Here is a 20493-nt window from a genome sequence, read left to right on the forward strand (position 1 = left end):
GAGTAAAATAAAAAATATATATATGTATAGATAATTCCGTGGCCCAACGAATAAGGTGTTAGTTTACGAAACCAGAGACTCTAGGTTTGACTCCGAAAGGAAGTCGATATGTGACTCAAACCAGGCTCACACATTAAGAGCTACCAAGTATCGTCCATAGAACATCTATCTTTTTATTTTAAAACATTTAATTAAGATTTACTAAAAATTATATTCCAAATGGTTAAGAGCTACCAAATAGCAACATCTATTCCAAATGGTTGAAATGGCAATGAGTAACGATCTCTTATTGTACTTATTATTTATAAACTTATAATTATATTATTTCCTTTCAAATATTAATTTATTTAAAACATCTAAGGTTCTGTAGCTCAGTTGGTTAGAGCGTAGGTCTTATGAGCCGAAAGTTGCGGGTTTAAGCCCCGCTAGAACCAACCAATCATCTCTAATCTATGCTTTTCAATTGAGTATGATGTCTTGTAGAAAAATGGAATATTATTTGGTGCATTGAATTTTATTCTATTTTGCAAGTTGTTATTGAGGTTTTAGCATAACGATTTTTTTTTTTTTTTTTTTTTTGAAGGTTTTCACACAATTTTCATTAAGAAAGTCGGAGTTAAATCGAATTGGAGGTAGGATCTTCGACATTTGTTAAGAAATGGTAAAATATGTGTTCTAAAAATTGCAATAATCTAAAAATCTAATCGAAGAAGACGAATTGCAGGTTGACACGTGTCAGCCACAAAGTGGAGGAACGCTACATTCATAGAGCGAGACATGTTTCAGCCATGAAGAGAGGACATGTGTATAGTCCAAAGGGCGGCATAGAGCATGATGCTAACAGCCAACCTAAACCGGTTAACTCGAACCAATTAAATTTTGCACCACATGGAAAGCTGAAAGCATGCATAGTCCCCTCCTTAGACACGTGGCTACATGTGCGTGGCCATGCGGGTGGGAGTCCTTCCAACGCACATGTAGGCGTTTGAAGGTGAGCTTTTTACTCGATTGGCCTCTTTTCAATTGTTTTTCGTCTTGATGTCAATACTGACTTTAACGTGTATTTGGACCTACCAATAAGTTTTGGAAATTTCAAGGTTCCAACTAACGAAAAAGCAAGGTTGGACGGACATGTTTCATTCCAATAAGTAATCACACAGCCTTTAGGCAACTAATACACTTGTAGGGATCGCCAAGACGAGCTAGCATGCGAGCATAACTTACCTTACTTGGTTGAAATATTTGTGATTAGGACTTAAGTGGAGTAACTTTGGATGAGAATGATATAAAAATAAAAATAAAAACCACTGGGAAGAGAAATTGAGTTGCATGCCTATTTTTAATGATTTTCGTTGTATTAGAATGGAGGATGAGATATTATGATATATGCTTCGAGTGATTGATGGATGTTATCTCTCGGTTGAGCTCGCTTGAATATATAAGCTATGATTTCTGTGCATTAGGTGATTGGTATGAATATCTCCCTAATAAACATGTATGAATGAATAGATTATGTTTTTTGTGCTTTAGGTGATTGATAGGAATATCTCCCTAACAAAGTATGCATAAATCAATATAGTTAAGATTAGAACACTATAGCTACCGTGGTTTACACAAAAGGCTTTTAGTAGACCGAACACTATAAGATTGTGAGAAGCGATCAGTGGTCTAGACCTGAGTGTACGTTGAAGACTAGTTTAGCACCAAGGAGCCAACCTTGAGGGACTTGAAAATGCAAGATGCGATCTGAACCTCCTATAATACCAAGATCTCTGTGGCACCCAAGGAAAAGTATGAAGAACAAATGAGAGCACTAGAAGCATTAACAGGCCCGTTTAAGGAATCATAATTGTGTGTGAAAATCGGTCTTGATAGGGGATGAGGAATTACATAAATAGTTGGCTTGGAGAGTCACTATTGTGCGTTGATTAAACAAACTTCGAGAGACACCGGCCGCATGCGCGACTGCTTCTGCGCAGTCGCTGGTCGGGCGGTCTGGTTCGACTCGGCTCAGCTCGGGTTTGTAGTTCGGCTCGAGGTTTGCAGGCAACACGTGTCGTTGTTTCACTGGAGCTGCGTTGCTCCAGCCGAAGATCGACGCTTGTCCGGTACCTGCTGGGCCGCCCTCACCGACCTACACAGGACTGCCGATTTTTTTTTCTTCTACTTCTTCTCTCTCCTGCAATATGTAACACACAGCCATTTTCTTTTATTTTCATTTCTTTTTATTCAAAGTTTGAATCGATATGGTTTCTTCGGCATGGTTCTAGATCGTGTTACGGGTTAAGTCCTGACATTTTTTTTCGTAATTTTTGCTTAACTACCAGATGAGCTAAGAGCGTCGGAAGTTCGCTTACCGTTCTCAGACGATTCTCGATCTCCGCCTTCGAATTGAGATTTCGGCCAAACTTCTTTTCAGATCGTGTGTAGAGTTGTTCCTGGGTGAATATAACAACATTTTAGGACTCGATTCATACAGGAAAGAGCACAGATCTGCAAAATGTCGTCGACCTTGCAAGCCTATCAATCCTTGTACTAGTCTTGAGGGACTATGTAAGTCCATTATACTCCTATAGGTAGTATAAACCAACCATAAGAAGGGACGAGAGACTACATAAGTAGAATACATGTGGGATAAGGGAAAATTCCTAACCTAGACCTGTATTTCTTAAATCCCATTTTTTTTTTTTTTAAAGTATTGGTCATGGTGAGGAGGTACTAGAGAGTTGTACTGTTATAAAGAAGTCTCAACCTGGGGCATAAGTTCTTTTTGTTTTTTTGGGGTGTTATTGTCATCATGTTGTATTCGCTCTAGATCCTGTTTGGCAACACGTGTTTTGTTATGATGTTTTTTGGATTTTGTACTATGGTGTTGTATGATTTTAAATCGCGCAATTTTTTTACTGTATTTACACTCTCATTTTTATTTTTATTTACTTTTGTCTTTTCTCTGGGTCATGGTCTGAGATTCGAAGTCTAAAAAATTGGATGGTGATAATGCAATGACAGAAGATTATCACAAAAGCAAAAGAGTGATAGTTGTTTGAACATTCGTTTATTTAAAAGGTACATTTAATGAAAGAAGGAAAGAAACAAGTTGGGAACCACAATTTGGTAGTAAACTCGAGTTGAGCGTAAAAAAATATATATGTATTGATGACTCCGTGGCCCAATGGATATGGTGCTGGTCTACAAAACTAGGGACTGTAGGGGAGACTCTGGGGCGATAACCATACTTAAATATTCTTTTGGCATGCTACTTTTGGTATGCTACCAATGAACATAGTTTTCCTTACTTATGAACTCATGATCTTCCTCTTAACTAGCCAATATTGGACTAATCTTAATAATTCTCAACAATGCTACCAATGGAGATAATTTTCCTTACTTAACTCATGATCTTCCTCTCAACTAGCCAACATTGGACTAATCTTAATAATTCTCCACAATGCTATCAATGGAGATAGTTTTTCTTGCTTATGAACTCATGATCTTTCTCATAACTAGCCAATATTGGACTAATCTTAATAATTCTCAACAATCCTCCCTTTGAACAAAGCACACCATAAAGTCACACTTGAGGCCTCCTTCTTTATATCTCTCGGACAGCCTCACCTTAATCGAGGTTCAACTCCTTCTCTGGAGCCTTCGATTCGACACTTGAATCACCTTTGATTACACCTTTGAAGCTCACAACTTATTTGTTTGATACTTAAAGATTCTATTGGCATGCTAAGTTAAGAGCATGACTCTGATACCATGTTAGAAACCACGAACCTCAACAATGGTATGATATTGTCCACCTTGAGCATAAGCTCGCACGACTTTGCTTTTGGCTTTTGTAAAAGGCCTCAAGAGCATGAGGATTCATTTTGAACTACGAGGACATTCTAACCGATGCTGTGAATACAACAAACTATTTGATCAATAGAAGGTCATCAGTACCTTTGGAGTTCAAGTTGCCAAAAGACGTATGGACAGAAAGAGAACTCTAAGTACTCTCACTTGAGAAGTTTTGGTTGCATTGCATATGTTCACTTTGATTTAGAGAAGAGAGACAAGCTTGATGTAAATTTTTGTTCTGACATGCTTAGGTACACATTGCTTGATATAAACTTTTATTCTGACATGCTTAGGTACACATTTTCAGATGACAAGACCAGAAAAATCTTGAGATATTGTAATGTAACTTTGGATGAAAGTATCTAACAATATCTTGTACAAGGACAAAGAAAGAAAAATGTTACTAGACTACAAAGGAAGTTTCATTTGAGCTTAAGTTGCAGAAAAAATCACCCAGTTATGTTATAATAGAAACTATAGAAATTCCTGAAACTGTTGTTGAAGAACTAGCGGTGGAATAAATGACACTTGAGTATGTACTGAGGAGATTATCTAGAACTATCAGAGAAACAAATAGATATTCATCTTCATTCCACTATATGTTGTTGACTGATCAACGAGAACTAGAGTCCTTTGATGAGGCCCTATAAATAGAGAATTCAACGAGGTGAGAGCAAGCGATGGATGATGAGATAAGCTCACTTGAAAGGAATAATACGTGGGTGTTAAAAATCAAGGCCCAACTAGATGTTAAAAGGGTTTAAGGTTCGATTAGTAGTTAAAGAATATTCACAAAAGAAAAACATTGATTATAATGAAATCTTTTTTCGTGTTTTGAAGTTAATTATTTATCCAAATTTGGTTGAGTATGGTTGCATGGGAGAATTTACCCATTGAGCAAATGGATGTAAAAATAACATTTTTACATGTAAGTCTAGATAAGGAGATTTATATGTAGCAACTTCAAGTGTTTACAGTTCCAAGCAAGAAACACATGGTGTGTAAGTTCAATAAGAGCTTGTGTGGATTGAAACAAGCACCAAGACAGTGGTACAAGAAGTTTGATTCCTCCATGTGCAAAAGTGGTTTCCACAAGAGTAAAAAGAATCCGATATTTATGTTCGTCATGATATCATGCGGGCTTTTCTTTTATGTGGTGTCCAGTGACATGTAATACGTTGTGTCCGACAAAGTTAGGCCCAAAGAGTACGTATATGCGCCTTCTTGGTGAGCCCATGTGCACGTACGTGGGCCGTGTATGGAGAAGTACCATACATCTATCCCTGCTCGGATATGAAAATAGCATAAGGTTATGTAATGTTTACAAACGATAGGTCTCACTCATGTCTTGCATGTTATTGCATATCTGACCCCAACAATGGAGTGACATATTAAGTATTTCATAAAATATTGAAGCCAAGCCAAGCCAAGTGCGTCCTAAATTTTTTAGGTAATAAAGCTCCTATAAAACGATGACCAGTGAACGCTGGAAAAGCTATGAAAGTTAGAACACCCACAATGAAATGTTTTGTGTTTTAAATTACTCGATGATAGGTTGAATTGAATTTCTATTTATAGTTGTGTTTTTCTCCAATTTTATTTATGTTTAAAACTTTGTTGAATTTGATGTTCCAAACTATTTATATCAATCTATGACCTTATTTTTGAATCTATGCATTAAATTCATAAGCATGCATAGTTGATGCTTCTAATTAAGTTAGGAAAATTAGTGGCGTGAAGTTGTTATTTCAAATATTACATTTTATTCTTTTCTTCATAAGACTTGTTATTTTATTTCAATCTTGATTTTGGTTTCAATATAGTAACTTAAATATCAAAGTTGGAGGTAGGACGTGCCAACCAACTAAGCATAACACTTTTAGGAAAATGGGATAGGACCCGTACATCGAGATTGTTTTAGCAAAGTCTTCAAGTAAGAGACTTTCCGATTAAAATTATGCCGTTTTGTTTTTCTGAAATACAATTTACTATTATATGATCGTTTGTTGTTTCTTGTTTTTTTTTCATAGATATTAGACCTGAAAATATATGTTTTTGGGGTTGGATGTGTGCATATTTTTAGTATTTAATGTAGTAAATGTGGTAGGGGTTATACGCGACGTATATTAGATAACTAGCCACTAACAGTCACATGAGGTGATTGCTAAAAATTATTTTTGTGGTAAAGGTTACACGTTGTGTGTATCAGATAGCAAGCCACTAACGACTTTACTGAAAGGAGTATCCCGATAATGATTTTATTGAAATGTCTTTTAGCATATTTTCATGTCTTTTAAATTATAAACTTTTAGGTGTTAAGTGACGTCTCCAAACACTACGTATGCTTAAAGTTGGGTCAGTATACTTTATATTCAACAAATTCTCTCACTTTTCCTAGAAAAAATAAGATGTAAGCTCCCATGACCAGGAGCCTACTAACATTGCAAAGTTACGGGCATGGCTCTAGTACCACTTGTTCTGGACATTGAAGCTCCATATATTCTCATAATGGTATGATATCATCAAAATTAAGCATAAACTCTTATGATTTTATTTTAATTATTTTCGTGAAGAGCCTCATAATACATGTAACTAGATTCAAGTATTTTTTTTTTTAAATTGATATATTTTTAAATTTTATTATGTGTCATGATTGACGTCAATTTAATGGTATTAGAAAATTTTTGAACTATTAATTCATAATTTTTTTTTATTAATTTATAATTGAATTTGAATATATATTTTGAAAAATTATATTCCAAATGGTTAAAAAAAAAATTTAAAATTGTTGGAGAATGAATAAAAAAATATGTATGTATTAATGACTCCTTGGCCCAATGGATAAGGCGCTGGTCTACGAAACTAGAGACTCTGGGTTCGATCCCCAGCGGAGTCGTTATGTGGCCCAAACTTGGCTCATACATTTAGAGCTACCAAATATCGATCATAAAACATCTAACTATTTATATTCAAACATTTAATTAAGATTTACAATCCAGGTGATAGTCTATGAAACCAGAGATTTGAGAGGGCTTTTGGACATATTCTTTGACATAAGTTACATATGCTCGCGAGGTGAGATGCCCTCTATTTGTGGACCACCCAAACAATGCATTTCCAATTTAATAATTCTTACTAGAAGAATTAAGTGCATACTCTTATTTAGAGCGTTTCGAAATCTAAGAAAAAGACAAGGCAAGCATATATATCAAATTCTTCCCTTCAATTTCTTATTCTTTTTCTTTCTATCACATATTAAAATTCTTCTTTTCTTTTTTTTTTATAATTGGGTGTTACACATACCTCTCCCTAAAACTCGATTCTGGACTAAATTTTGAAGTTCAATTCAATTGATTGGTAGAAAACACTTGAGTAACGATCTCTTATTGTACTTATTATTTATACGCTTATAATTATATTATTTTCATTCAAATATTAACTTATTTACTAGCTCAGTTGGTTAGAGCGTTGGTCTTATGAGCCGAAGGTCCGCGGGGTTCAAGCCCCGCCAGAACCAACCTAGTGATTTATGATGTTATCTCCTGATTAAGCTCGCTTGAATATATAGATTATGGTGCTTTAGGTGACTGACTTCTGTAGCTCAGTTGGTTAGAGCCTGATTGATTTTGGGTTCGATCCTCATCCAGAGACTTTGAATGTATATTTTGAAAAATTATATTCCCAATGGTTATTTTTTTTTTTTTTAATTGATCGAGAATAAAAAAAAAGAGTTTGAGCAGACTCATACTAGGCTCACACACACATTAAGAGTTGCCCTATGAAACCAGAGTCAGAGACTCTGACTCTGGGTTCGAGCAGACTCATACTAGGCTCACACACATTAAGATTTCCCTATGAAACCAGGGCTCACACACACTCACACATTAAGAGTTGTCCTATGAAACTAGAGATTCTCGGTTCAAGCAAACTCATACTAGGCTCACACACACATTAAGAGCTACCAAATAGCGCTTCATAAAACATCTATAAAAAATTATGACTTTTTTTTAAATGGTGTAGAATAAAATATATATATATATATATATATATATATATGTATGTATTGTTGCCTCCGTGGCCCAATGGATAAGGCGTTGGTCAATGAAACAAGAGATTCTGGGTTCGTTCCCTAGTAGAAGTTGACATGTAACTCAAACTAGGCTCTATCTATTATTATAACGGCTGGGGGAATGGGATTTGCCCTTATGCTAGGACGAAGTGTTGTTGGAGGTGAGCTAAAGTAGAATGCCAGAGATTAAAGCTAGGTAGGGTTCGGGGCGAAGCTGTGTTGGGCTACATATGATAACGACTTTCCTTACGGGGCTTATGGAGTGTTGGGCTACATATGATAACGACTTTCCTTACGGGGCTTATGGAGTTACCTCTAGTCTCTTCTGCACCTAACAAGGCAAGCACATATATAAAATTCTTCCCTTCAATTTCTTATTCTTTTTCCTTTTATCACATCTTCAAATTCTTTTTTTTTTTTTTTTTTTTTTTTTTTTGGCCTGGGTAGGGTTTGGGGCGAGCTGTGGGCTGCATATGATAATGACTTTCCTTACGGGGCTCATGGAGTAGCGTATTTCGAAAGAGGGGCCAGAAAGATTCCAATTTCGGGCATCAGTTTTTGCATCATGATCCACCTAATATAGGTATATGGGAGAACTAATGTTTGGAGGATTGTAGGAAAACGAAGGAGCGTACTCGAGTATGGATATGGCTGAGTTACCTCAAGTCTCTTCCTCACCTAATTTAAGTGAGAGGGCTTTCGAACAATCAAGGTGCCAAAGATCCTCATTTAAGTAAGAAAAAGACAAGGCAAGCACATATATAAAATTCTTCCCTACTCCGGTATGGATATGGCTGAGTTACCTCTAGTCTCTTCCTTACCTAATTTAAGTGAAAGGGCTTGTGGACAATGAAGGTGTCAAAGATCCTCATTTAAGTAAGAAAAAAGACAAGGCAAGCACATATATAAAATTCTTCCCTTTAATTTCTTATTCTTTTTCCTTCTATCACATCTCCAAATTCTTCTTTTTTTTTTTTTTTAATTGGGTGTTACACGTGTCGGCCACATAGTGGAGGAACTCGACATTCATAGAGCGAGACATGTGTTAGGCATGAAGAGAGGATGACTGTATAGTCCAAAATGCGGCATGCAACGTGATGATAATAGCCAACCTGAAATGGTTGACCCGAACCAATCAAATTTTGCACCACATGGAAAGCTGAAAGCATGCATACTCCCCTCCTTAGACACGTGGCTACATGTGCGTTGCCATGCGGGTGGGAGTCCTTCCAACGCACATGTAGGCGTTTGAAGGTTAGTTTTTTACTCAATTGGCCTCTTTTCAACTGTTTTTCGTTGATGTCAATACTAACTTTCACTTGTACTAGAACCTACCAATGAGTTTTTAGGAAATTTCAAGCTTCCAACCAACGAAAAAGCAAGGTTGGAAGGACACACTTTATTTCAATAAGTAATCATACAGACTTTAGGCAACTATTACATGATTAGGACTTAAATTGTGTCATGACCCAATATTTTACTACGGACCGTGACAACAACGACACATGAATGCAAAAAATAATTGAAGTATGCAATAGAGAAAAATCATTTACTTTCAATAAAATTTCGAATGACAAACAAAAACAATTAACAAGTTAGAAACAAATTACGAAAGAATGCAAATCCTAAAATAAAGACTGGACTGACGCCTCGGGACAACCCATTCCCGCCCTTGACCGACGCCTCGCGCTTCTGAAAAAGGACAACATAGCAAGGATGAGTATAAAAATTATACTCAGTAAGCCACCTACTTCTATGCTCTCATCGCATCCTAACTTAACAGGTTCCCATGGTCTCCTAATTTGGTTCTAAGACATTTGGTTCTAGAACATTTGGTTCTAATCTTAGTCCCTTGGGACTTAGCCCTTTGGGCTTGCTCCTTCGGCTTTATCGGTTCATCGTTCTTTCATTTGATACCTAAAGGTTCCTTACCCCGAGCTGGTATGTCAGTATCTCTCTATGAGGCGCTACCTTTGCATGGCTATGTGAGACTACATGGTATCTAGCCTAGGGGTGTGCTGAGTACCTCCTAAGCCCATATAGTCCCCATATGGGCAGCGCGACTCAACCCGTTCCCCTGCAGCTAATGGGTTGTACGATGTGAGGACACATTTCCCATGCGAAATGGCTAGGAGCAGTTAGATCTGATCAGGAACCCCTGGTCCTCACCCGAAGCTATAGATACCGTTCACACACTAACAATCTATGAACACTCCTGAGGTACCTCATCGCCGTGGTAATTCGCTAAGTTCCTAGGAGAAGGTTAAGTCTAGCTAGAGTGACTTGTGGCTCCTAACTGCAAATCCCTAGGCTTATCATAGTAATGGGCCATAGAAAATAATAGAGTGTGCATGCAACCGTTGTCTAACATCATAATATATAATTCATGCAAATTAGACATGTAAGCTCAACGGGACAGTGGCTCAATCAAGCACCCGAAACACGAAGTTCGCGCTCAATGGGATGAAGTAATCCATCAAGTACCCGGAATGCGGAATACACAATTCCAACATGAATTAAACACATGCATACGTATAGCAGAAATTTAAAGCATGATCGCAAGCCATCAACTCATAACAATCAGTCATAGGAGGCTACCACCTATTACAAATAGCTAGCATGAATGCAGTCCAAGCGAAGTATTTCTTCTTAAACACCGAGTGATGACTTACTTGGTTGACGCGTGCCCTTTCGCTAGCGTTTCTATGCCCGTGAGGTGTCCAAAAATACTGAGTTTATTCAATTAGGTCCCTATCGACATAAAAATAGTATTAGAACTGGGATCGGGAAAAAAATCAGGCAAATAGAGGGCAAACGGGCCAAAACGAGCGTCTCACGTGCCATCACGCATCGGCTATTCGCCAACCACGCGTGAGGAAGTGCGCTAGTTGCAGGCCACACGCGTGGCAAAGTCGCAGGTCGAGCGGTCCAGTTCGGCTTGGCTTGGCTCGGGTTTGTAGTTTGACTCTAGGTTTGTAGGCGACACGCTTCATCGTTTCACTGGAGCTGCATTGCTCCAGCCGACGATTGATGTGTGTCCAGCACCTGCCGAGCCGCACTTCTTTGCTCGCCGGCCAACACGTGACTGCCAGTTTTTTTTTCTTCTCCTTCTTTCTCTCCTGCAATCAGTAACATAGAGCCATTTTTTTTATTTTCATATCTTTTGATTCAGAGTTCGGATCCATATGGTTTCTTCTGCAAGGTTCTAGATCGTGTTACGGGCTATGTCCTAGTATTTTTTTGGTAATTTTTGCTTAACTACCAAATGAGTTAACAGCGTCAGAATTTCGCTTACCGTTCTTAGATGATCCTCGGATCTCCGCCTTTGGATCGAGATTTCGGCCAAACTTCTTCACAGATCGTGTGTAGAATTGTTCCTAGGTGAATATATCAACATTTTAGGACTCGATTCATATAGGAAAAGCTCATATCTGTAAAACATCGTTAAGAACCTTACCTTGCGAAATGTTCTTGGATCTTGACGGAGCATCGACCTCGCTAGCCTATCAGTCCTTGTACAGGTCTCGTCTGAAGGTGGATTCCGGCAATGATCCGAAGAAACTTCATAGCGACTCTTTTCTGTTTCCTCTCAATTTTCGCTCTACCTTCTTTTTTCTTTTGCAGGAGGTTTGATGGGGTTTTCCTTGAATCCCTATTATGGCTGGAGGGGCAAAATGAGATTTTTGCCCTCGGTTGACTTAGCAAAAAAAAATTTTTTTTGGCGTTACAAAGACTACCCTGCTTAGGAACTTTTGTCCCCGAAAGTGGATATCTCTTGGAAGAGTTCGGGATAAGCTCTCCTCACGTCCTCTTCTCGTTTCCAGGTTGCCTCTTCCTCACGGTGGTTATCCCATGAGACCTTTACCAAGGGAATTACTTTGTTGCGCAATCGTCTAGTGTCTCGAGCCAAAATTTTGCTAGGCTTCTCCTCGTAAGATAGATCTTCCCAAAGAGGAAGCGTCTCGTGCTCAATCACATGGGTAGGGTCTAGAGTGTATTTTTGCAGCATGGACACGTTGAACACATTTTGTATGGCACTAAGGTTCGGTGGCAGGAGAATTCTTTAAGCAACAGCCCTAATTCTCTCTAGAATCTCGAAGGGGCCTATGAACCTTGGGCTTAATTATCCTTTCTTTTCGAACCTCAACACCCCCCTCATAGGGGCTACCTTTAGGAACACGTGGTCACCCACCTCAAATTCAAGGTCCCTTCTATGCAAATCTGCATAACTTTTCTGTCGGCTCTATGCGGTGAGTATCCTCTGCTTGATTTTCTACACCGCTGCATTGGTGGGTTAGATAAAAGCTATGGTTTCCTTAGATTTTGTTAGTTGATTTTTACTTTTGAAAAATCTGAATTTAAGCTCCCCGTTTAATGGAAGAGCGTAATTTTTGCCGGCCATTTTGGCCTACTTTGGGCCCAAGTTTGTGTCCACTACTTTCTATCTTTAGGATTAAATTTGTTATTTAAAGAATTCAACTAATGAGAAATAATCATCGGTTTTCAGCAAATATCTCTCTATCTCCTTATACTCTCTGTTATTTTTTCGAAGAATTTTTCCTTCGGCCGGTTTTTCTCCGTCGACGTTTTTCTCTCAATTGATAGAAGTCAACAAGTGCTATCAGAGCCTGGTTGAAGCCATCAGTGGTATATCATTGCGGAGGAGCCAACTTTATCAATGGTCAAGTTGAATAGCTCAAGTGGTTAGAGCATCGACCTAACAATACACAGGTCTCAGGTTCTCGAGTAGAAGAAAATGCAAAGTGCGAAAATACACACATCATGAGGTCCATCTCGGGTAGGCTCACTCACTCCTCCACGCCGTAGTCGTGTGTCGGCATCTCTCCATCACCGTCACAAAAAGGCCGACGTCGTGATGATGGGCGTCGAGTTGTCGTTGAGTGAGTGATCAGGGGGACGATGACTACCACCGTTTAGTAGCCGATGCTGACAAGGTCCAACTACAACGAGTGGGCCTTGTTGATGCGCGTCAACCTACAGGCGCCAAGGGTTATGGCACGCTGTCGAGCCAGAGGAAGGAGAAACAATCGAGTACCGAGAGGATCGGCTGGCGTTTGCCGCCATATTACGGTTTATGCCCCCATATTACGCTCGGCCTGAGAGGAATCTCCCGTCGGGTTGGTGTACAGCGAGTGCGGGAATCCAACATCGAGCAGCTGCGGAAGGAGCTCTCAGAGATCTACTTTAAGGATGGCGAACTCGTTGATGATTTTTTAATGCGGATCATGAGGCTCGCTCGTCTACTCCTTCACTGAGGAGGAATGGCTTGCACGCCTAAAGCTCCGCGACAACACCGGCGAGAGCAACGGGTCCTCCAGCCGCAAAGGCGGTAAGAAGCCATAGAAATCTCTCGGGCGCACACGCGAGAAAGATGGGGATCAAAAGAAGGAGTTGACCAATGGCGGGCTGATCCAGTGCTCCAGCTGTGGGAAGAGAGGTCACCTGAGCAAGAATGGATCACGGGGTTCGCCAACAGCATCACCACTCTCGATGGCAGCATCAGCGAGACAGAAATCGTGAAGAAGATGCTGCAGTTGTCCTCCCGATCACCTCGAACAAGTCGTGATTTCAATCGAGACATTGCTTGACGTGAATGACCTAACAGTGGAAGAGGTAACCTGTCGACAAGGAGGGTCGTCTACTCCTTCGCTGAGAAGGAATGGTTTGCACGCTTAAAACTCCATGACAACATCGGCGAGAGCAACGAGCCCTCCAGCCGCAAAGGCGGTAAGAAGCCATGGAAATCTCGTGGGCGCACGCACGGGAAAGATGGGGAGGGATTAAAAGGAGTCAACCAATGGCAGGCAGGCCGATCCAGTGCTTGAACTGTGGGAAGAGAGGTCACCTGAGCAAGAATTGCTGGAGCAAGCTCAGGAACAAGGAGAAGGCCGAGAAGGCCCATGTGGCTCAAAATTCGAGGAAGACGAGCCAGCTCTCTTCATGGAAAGTGCATTGGTCTAATCCGACGTCCCCAATTTCGATTTCAAATCTATGGAGGTGGAGGTAATCGACGACGGCGTAACTGCTCCTCTGGTGAGCGTCGAACTCGAGGAATAGCTCCTGCTGGGCATAGCGAAGGCACCAGCTGGGAGCCAATTCAACTGAAGGAGGAGCGAGTGTTCGCTCAGATCGGTGAGAGGGACGAGCAGCATGAGCACCGGTGATGGGTCCTCAACACAGGGGCAACAAACCATATGACTGGGGCTAGATCTGCGTTCTTCGAGCTCAACTCGAGGATTTGCGGGATAGTGAAATTTGGCGATGGCTCCGTTGTCGAGATCGAAGGGCACGGCACCATCCTGTTCATCAGCAAGGGAGGCGAGCACTACAAGTTGACCGGCGTCTACTTCATCCCGAGGCTCAAGGCTAACCTTGTGAGCCTGGGTCAACTCGATAAGGCCGGATGCTTCATTTCCATCGAGCGCGGGCTACTCAAAATCTGCGATGATCAACGACGGTTGCTCACGCAAGTTCGGCGCACGACAAACCATCTTTATATCCTGGATTTGGAGTAGAGCGCGGTGGAAAAGCTATGGTTTCCTTAGATTTCGTTAGTTATTTTTTACTTTTGAAAAATCTGAATTTACGCTCCCCATTTAATGGAAGAGCGTAATTATTTCTGGCCATTTTGGCGAACTTTGGGCGCAAGTTTGTGCCCACTACTTTCTATCTTTAGGACTACATTTTTTATTTAGAGAATTCAACTAATGAGAAATAATCATCTGTCTTCAGCAAATATCTCTCTCTCTCCTTTTACTCTCCGTTATTTTTTCGAAGAAGTTTTCCTTCGGCCGGTTTTTCTCCGTCGACGCTTTCAAGTCAACATGGTGATCTGAACCAACTCTTGTCCTAGTAGTTGCTGCGTGCCTACCTCTTCCCAAAACACTGGTGTTTGACACCTACGGCCATACTAGTAGTTGCTGCGTGCCTACCTCTTCCCAAAACACTGGTGTTTGACACCTACGGCCATACAGGTCCTCAAAGGGGGCCATCTGAATGGTCGCTTGATAACTGTTATTGTAGGCAAACTTAATCAAAGGCAAATGTTCGTCCCAGCACCCAGAGAAATCTAAGGAGCAGACGAGCAACATATCCTTTAAGATCTGATTCAGCCTTTCGGTCTATCCATCCATTTGAGGATGAAATGCTATATTGAACCTCAACTGAGTTCCTAATGCTTTCTAGAGACTTTTCCAAAACTGAGAGGTGAACCTGGTGTTCTGGTCTAATACGATGGACATTGGTACCCCGTGCAGGCGTACTATCTCTTTGATATATAACTTAGCCCATCGATCCACTCGATATGTGGACTTGCTTGGAATGAAGTGGGCCATCTTGGTCAGTCTGTCTACAACTACCCAGATGACGTTGAAACCATACTTTGTCTTTGGCAAACCCGAGACGAAATCCATACAGACTACGTCCCATTTTCACTAAGGAACGTTCAGGGGCTGTAGCAATCCTGTTGGGCGCTGCTTCGGGGCCTTCACCTGCTGGTAGGTCAAGCAACGGCTTACGTAATTTGCTATGTCCCTCTTCATTTCGGGCCATCAATAGTATCTTTTCAAATCCTGATACATCTTCATACTTCTAGAGTGGAACGTATAAGATGTATCGTGGGCTTCGGTTATAATATCTTTTAAGATTCTCTCATCTCTGGGAACGCACAGGCAGTTTTGTCACAGTAGGCCCCCCGTCTGAGGAGATAGAATACCCTGCTGGTCTCTTTATCTCAGTCAGACTTCACACTTTATTGAGGTGTCCATCAGACCTCTGAGCATCAATAGTTTGATTTCGTAGGGTGGACTGTATGGTCAACTGTGTCATCTAAACAGTACCACCTTTAACCACCACATCTATCCCAGCCCTCTTTATCTCATCTTGTAGTCTTTCTTATTTGGTGATCGTCACAGAAGTATGCGCAGCGTTACTGCTCAATACACTAGGTACAACGTTGACTTTGCCTAGATGGTATAGGATCTCTATGTCATAATCCTTTACCAGTTCCAACCATTGCCTTTGTCTCATATTGAGCTCCTTCTACATGAACAAGTACTTGGGGCTCTTATGATCAGTGGAGACTTGTACTTTTTCCCCATACAGGTAATACCGTCACGTTTTCAGAGCAAACACTACCACTGCTAACTCGAGGTCATTCATAGGGTAGTTTCATTCATATTCCTTCAGTTGTCTAGAAGCATACGCTATCACCATACCCTTCTGCATGAGCCCACACCCTAAACCTTTCCCTAATGCATCACTGTACACCACGAGATTCCCAAACCCATCTGGAACTGTAAGAACTGGTGCAGTCACCAACCTCTCCTTGAGTTCTTGGAAACTCTGTTCATAAGCTGGAGTCCAAGCAAAGGGCTTGCCCTTCTTAGTTAGCTGAGTTAGCACTGAGGATATTTTGGAGAAATCATGGACAAACCTTCTGTAATATCAGCTAGCTCCATGACTGTGGTCGGCTTTGGCCACCTCATCACTGCTTCTATCTTAGCTGGATCAACTGTAATCCTCTTGCTTGACACCATGTGACCCAGAAATGCTACTTCAGACAACCAAAACTCACACTTGGAGAACATGACATACAGCTGCTAGACTCTCAGTATTGTCAGGATTTTTCTTAGGTGTTCTTCGTGATATGCCTCTGACTTAGAGTATACCTGAATTTCATCGATGAGCACTATGACAAAAGTGACTAAGAATTCTTTAAACACCCTGTTCATTAGTTTCATGAAAACCGTTGGTGCATTGGTAAGGCCAAAGGACATAACAAGAAACTTGTAATGTCCATAACAACTTCTGAAGGCTATCTTGGATATATCCACTTCTCTGGTCCTTAAATGATGATACCTCGACCTTAAGTCAATTTTGGAGAAAACTATTGCTCCCTGTAGCTAATCAAATAGGTCGTCAATTCTTGGGAGGTGGTACTTATTCTTTATGGTGACCTTGTTTAGCTCCCTGTAATCAATACACAGGTGCAGGGACCTGTCCCTCTTCTTGACAAATAGAATAGGGGCTGTCTAGGGTGATACACTAGGTCGAATGAAACCCTTATCCAACAGCTCCTATAACCGTTCCTTCAATTTCCTGAGTTCTGCAGGTGCCATCCTGTAAGGTGCCTTGGAGATCAGTGCGGTTCTTGGTTCTAAATCGATCCCAAAATCGACTTCTCTAGCTGGGGACAAACTTGGCAGATCCTCTAGAAAAACATCTACGAACTCCCTAATGATGTGTACCGACGAGGCTATCTGTTTGTTACTATTGTCTAAGATCACGCTGACTAAAAATGCAGTAGCACCACTACGAATCATCTTCCTAACCCTCAGTGCTATTACGACGCTCGGGGTTATTTTGGAAGTGGCTCCCTTATAGGTAAAGTTGTCCCCTGACGGAAGCTTGAGAGTCACTATTTGAGTCTCGCAATCTATCAGAGCGTGATTCTCGCCTAGCCAATCCATACCAAAGATGACATCGAAGTCTTGCATGCTTAACACTATCAGTGTATCGTCAATGACACGTCTTGATATTGTTATACAACCTCCCTTTATCCGATGGGTAGCTGACAACAGCTCGTGAGCAGAGGTGGACACTAATAGGGTGATCTCTAAAGGTTCTTTCTCTGGGTTTTCTAGTTCTACAAACTCCTCGGATACAAATGAATGCATTGAACCCAAATCAAACAATATTAAAGCAAGACGGCGAAATACGAATAGCGTACCTATGACAATTGTGTCAGGCTGGTCAGCTTGCCTGGCTGTCGTTGCATGAGGTTACAGCTCGCCCCTACTGATGTTGAGCACCCAGGCCCCTCTGATACTGTACCGCAAGTTGGTTGATACGCTGATCATTCCTATGAGGGCAATCCACTACAAAGTGCCTTACTTGGCCACATCTGTATCTGGCGTCTGTTCCAGCCCTGCACTCCCCCATGTGAGGATGTCGACAGTTAGGACAAAGGGTCATGTTCTACACCGGGGCTCTTCTTCGTTTCACAGTGCGCCCACGAGGCAGTCTACCAGTTCTCGGGTGGCTATGGTCTGTCCCCTTTCCCTGGGCTGTAGTGTGGGATGATTGTGTTGTTCCCAATTGTAGCTTATCGGTGCAGGGCGCGTCGATGAGGGTCGCAACTGAAGGGCTTTTGCATAATCGAAGGATGCCTAGGCTGTTACATTTCAGATCCTCCCTCAGGCCTGCAATAAATCGTTCGGCCTTCAACTCATCAGTACTAACATAGGCTAGAGAAAACCTTGTCAGTCTATTGAACTCTAAGTCATATTCCTCCACTGACCTGTCTCCCTGTTTCAGTTTGAGGAATATTGCCTACATTTTTACTCTGACAGTGATTGAGTAATATTTGCGAAGACAGACATCTTTAAACTGGCATCAGGTAATAAACTCCCCTTATGGTATAATGGTCCTCTGGCTGCCCTTCCACCAGAAGTACGCCTCTCATTTCAACATATACGTCCCACAATGGACTTGATACTTTAATGGGCAGTTCATAAAATGGAAGGCCGTTTCTATGGCCTCTAGCCAATTCTCTGCAGCAATGGGATCCACCTTGCCTCCGTCAAAGGAAGACGGTTTATGCCTCTAGAAATCTTTTAGGTAGCGGGACTCCACAGTCGTAGTCCCTAAATCTTTGGCCCCTTGCCCTACTGACTGATTAGCCATCATTATCTGCATCATTTGGTTCATCAGAGCCTGATTTTCCATCGAGGTCATCATGAACATCTGAAATATCTCTTCTGTGGGCATGGCTAACGGCTGGTTGAGTGGGACTTTTGTACTAGCGGTTGGAACCAATGAGACCTCCTCAAAGAAGGGAGCGATAGGGGGTGTATCGAGAAATCTTCAGGCCTTGGCCTTCTTTTAGCGCCTTTTTATTCTTGATGGCTGTGGTACGGTCCCCTCGCTACTTTGGGGCATATCTCCAACCTCCTCTTGAAATTCAGGTTGTCTTACTTCAGGTGTTGGAATCAGGGTGTCCTGAACTTCCTCTCTTCTTACCCTTCTAGGTCTGGGCCCAACATAAGGTTTGCGTCTCTTTGGTGCCATTATCTACCACAACAGAAAAAAGGCCGGTTACAATTCATTCATAGCACATCTTCTAGGTAATGTGCGATAATAACGCCATAGAAGGTCATGCTGTACTCTATAAATAACTTTTGTCTCTATGTTTCCATCACGTGTGAACATCTGGTCGTGAGCGGCATGTGTTTGACGAGTGTGATCACAGAGGATACCTCTCTATCCTAAATGTCTAAAGAACCCATAACCTGGCATCTGATACCAAATCTGTCACGACCCAATATTTTACTACGGACCGTGATTAACAACGACACATGAATGTAAAAAGAAATTTAAGTATGCAATATTGAAAAATCATTTACTTTCAATAAAATTTCGAACGACAAACAAAAACAATTAACAGTTAGGAAACAAATTACGAAATAATACAAATACAAAATAAAGACTGGACTGACACCTCGTGCTCCTGAAAAAGGAAAACATAGCAAGGATGAGTATAAAAATTATACTTAGTAAGCCACCTACTTGTAGGCTCTTATCGCATCCTAACTTAACAAGTTCCCATTGTCTCCTAATTTGGTTCTGGGACATCTGATTCTAATCTTACTCCCTTGGGGCTTGCTCCTTAGGCTTTACCGATTCATCGTCCTTTCATTTGATACCTAAAGGTTTCTTGCACCGAGTTGATATGGCCGGTATCTCTCTTTGAGGCGCTACTTCTACATGGCTATATGAAACTACATGGTATCTAGCCTAGGGGTGTGCTGAGTACCTCCTAAGCCCATATAGTCCCCGTATGGGGGGCGCGACCCAACCCATTTCCATGCAGCTAATGGGTTGTATCGTTCACACACTAGCAATCTATGAACACTCTTAAGGTACCTCATCGTCGTGATAATCCACTACGTTCTTAGGGGAAGGTTAGGTCTAGCTAGTGTGACTTGTCGCTCCTAACCGCAAATCCCTAGGCTTATGGTAGTAATGGGCCATAGAAAATAACAGAGTGTGCATGCAATCGTCGTCTAACATCATAATATATAATTCATGCAAATTAGGCACGCAAGCTCAACGGGCCGATGGCCTCCATCTAGCACTCGGAACGCGAAGTTCGCGCTCAATGGGGCGAAGTCATCCATCAATCACCAAGAACGCGAAATCCACAATTCCAACATGAATTAAACACATACATACGTACAGCGGAAATTTAAAGCATGATCGCACGTTCAGATAATTCACCCAAAACTTTCCATAATATTACACATCATCAACTCATAACAATTACTCATAGGAGGCTACCACCGAAGGCCAATAACTAACATGCATGTAGTCCAAGCGAATCCTATAAGTATTTCATCCTAAACATTGGGCGGTGACTTACCTGGTTGACGCATGCCCTTTTGCTAGTGTTTCTATGCCGTGAGGGGTCTAAAAATACTGATTATTGTCAATTAGATCTCTCTTCACATAAAAATAGTATTAGAATTGGGATCGGGACAAAAATCATGCAAATAGAGGGT

General features: G+C 41.1%; 1 protein-coding gene and 2 non-coding genes across 3 annotated transcripts; 2 read left to right on the plus strand and 1 right to left on the minus strand.

The window, feature by feature from the left end:
• Window positions 1–360: 360 nt before the first annotated feature.
• TRNAI-UAU (transfer RNA isoleucine (anticodon UAU)) lies at window positions 361–434 on the plus strand. Its single transcript has one exon. It is a non-coding gene; the product is annotated as a tRNA-Ile (tRNA).
• Window positions 435–6666: 6232 nt separating this feature from the next.
• TRNAR-ACG (transfer RNA arginine (anticodon ACG)) lies at window positions 6667–6739 on the plus strand. The gene has a single exon. It is a non-coding gene; the product is annotated as a tRNA-Arg (tRNA).
• A 10271-nt stretch (window positions 6740–17010) lies between these two features.
• On the minus strand, window positions 17011–17610 carry LOC147792433 (uncharacterized). The gene has a single exon (XM_087124485.1). The coding sequence runs from the start codon at window positions 17608–17610 to the stop codon at window positions 17011–17013; it is 600 nt and encodes a 199-aa protein (XP_086980611.1).
• Window positions 17611–20493: the final 2883 nt, after the last annotated feature.

This window comes from Cucurbita pepo, chromosome 6 (assembly GCF_057944985.1).
Source record: "Cucurbita pepo subsp. pepo isolate OVF chromosome 6, ASM5794498v1, whole genome shotgun sequence".
Classification (NCBI taxonomy): Eukaryota; Viridiplantae; Streptophyta; class Magnoliopsida; order Cucurbitales; family Cucurbitaceae; genus Cucurbita; species Cucurbita pepo.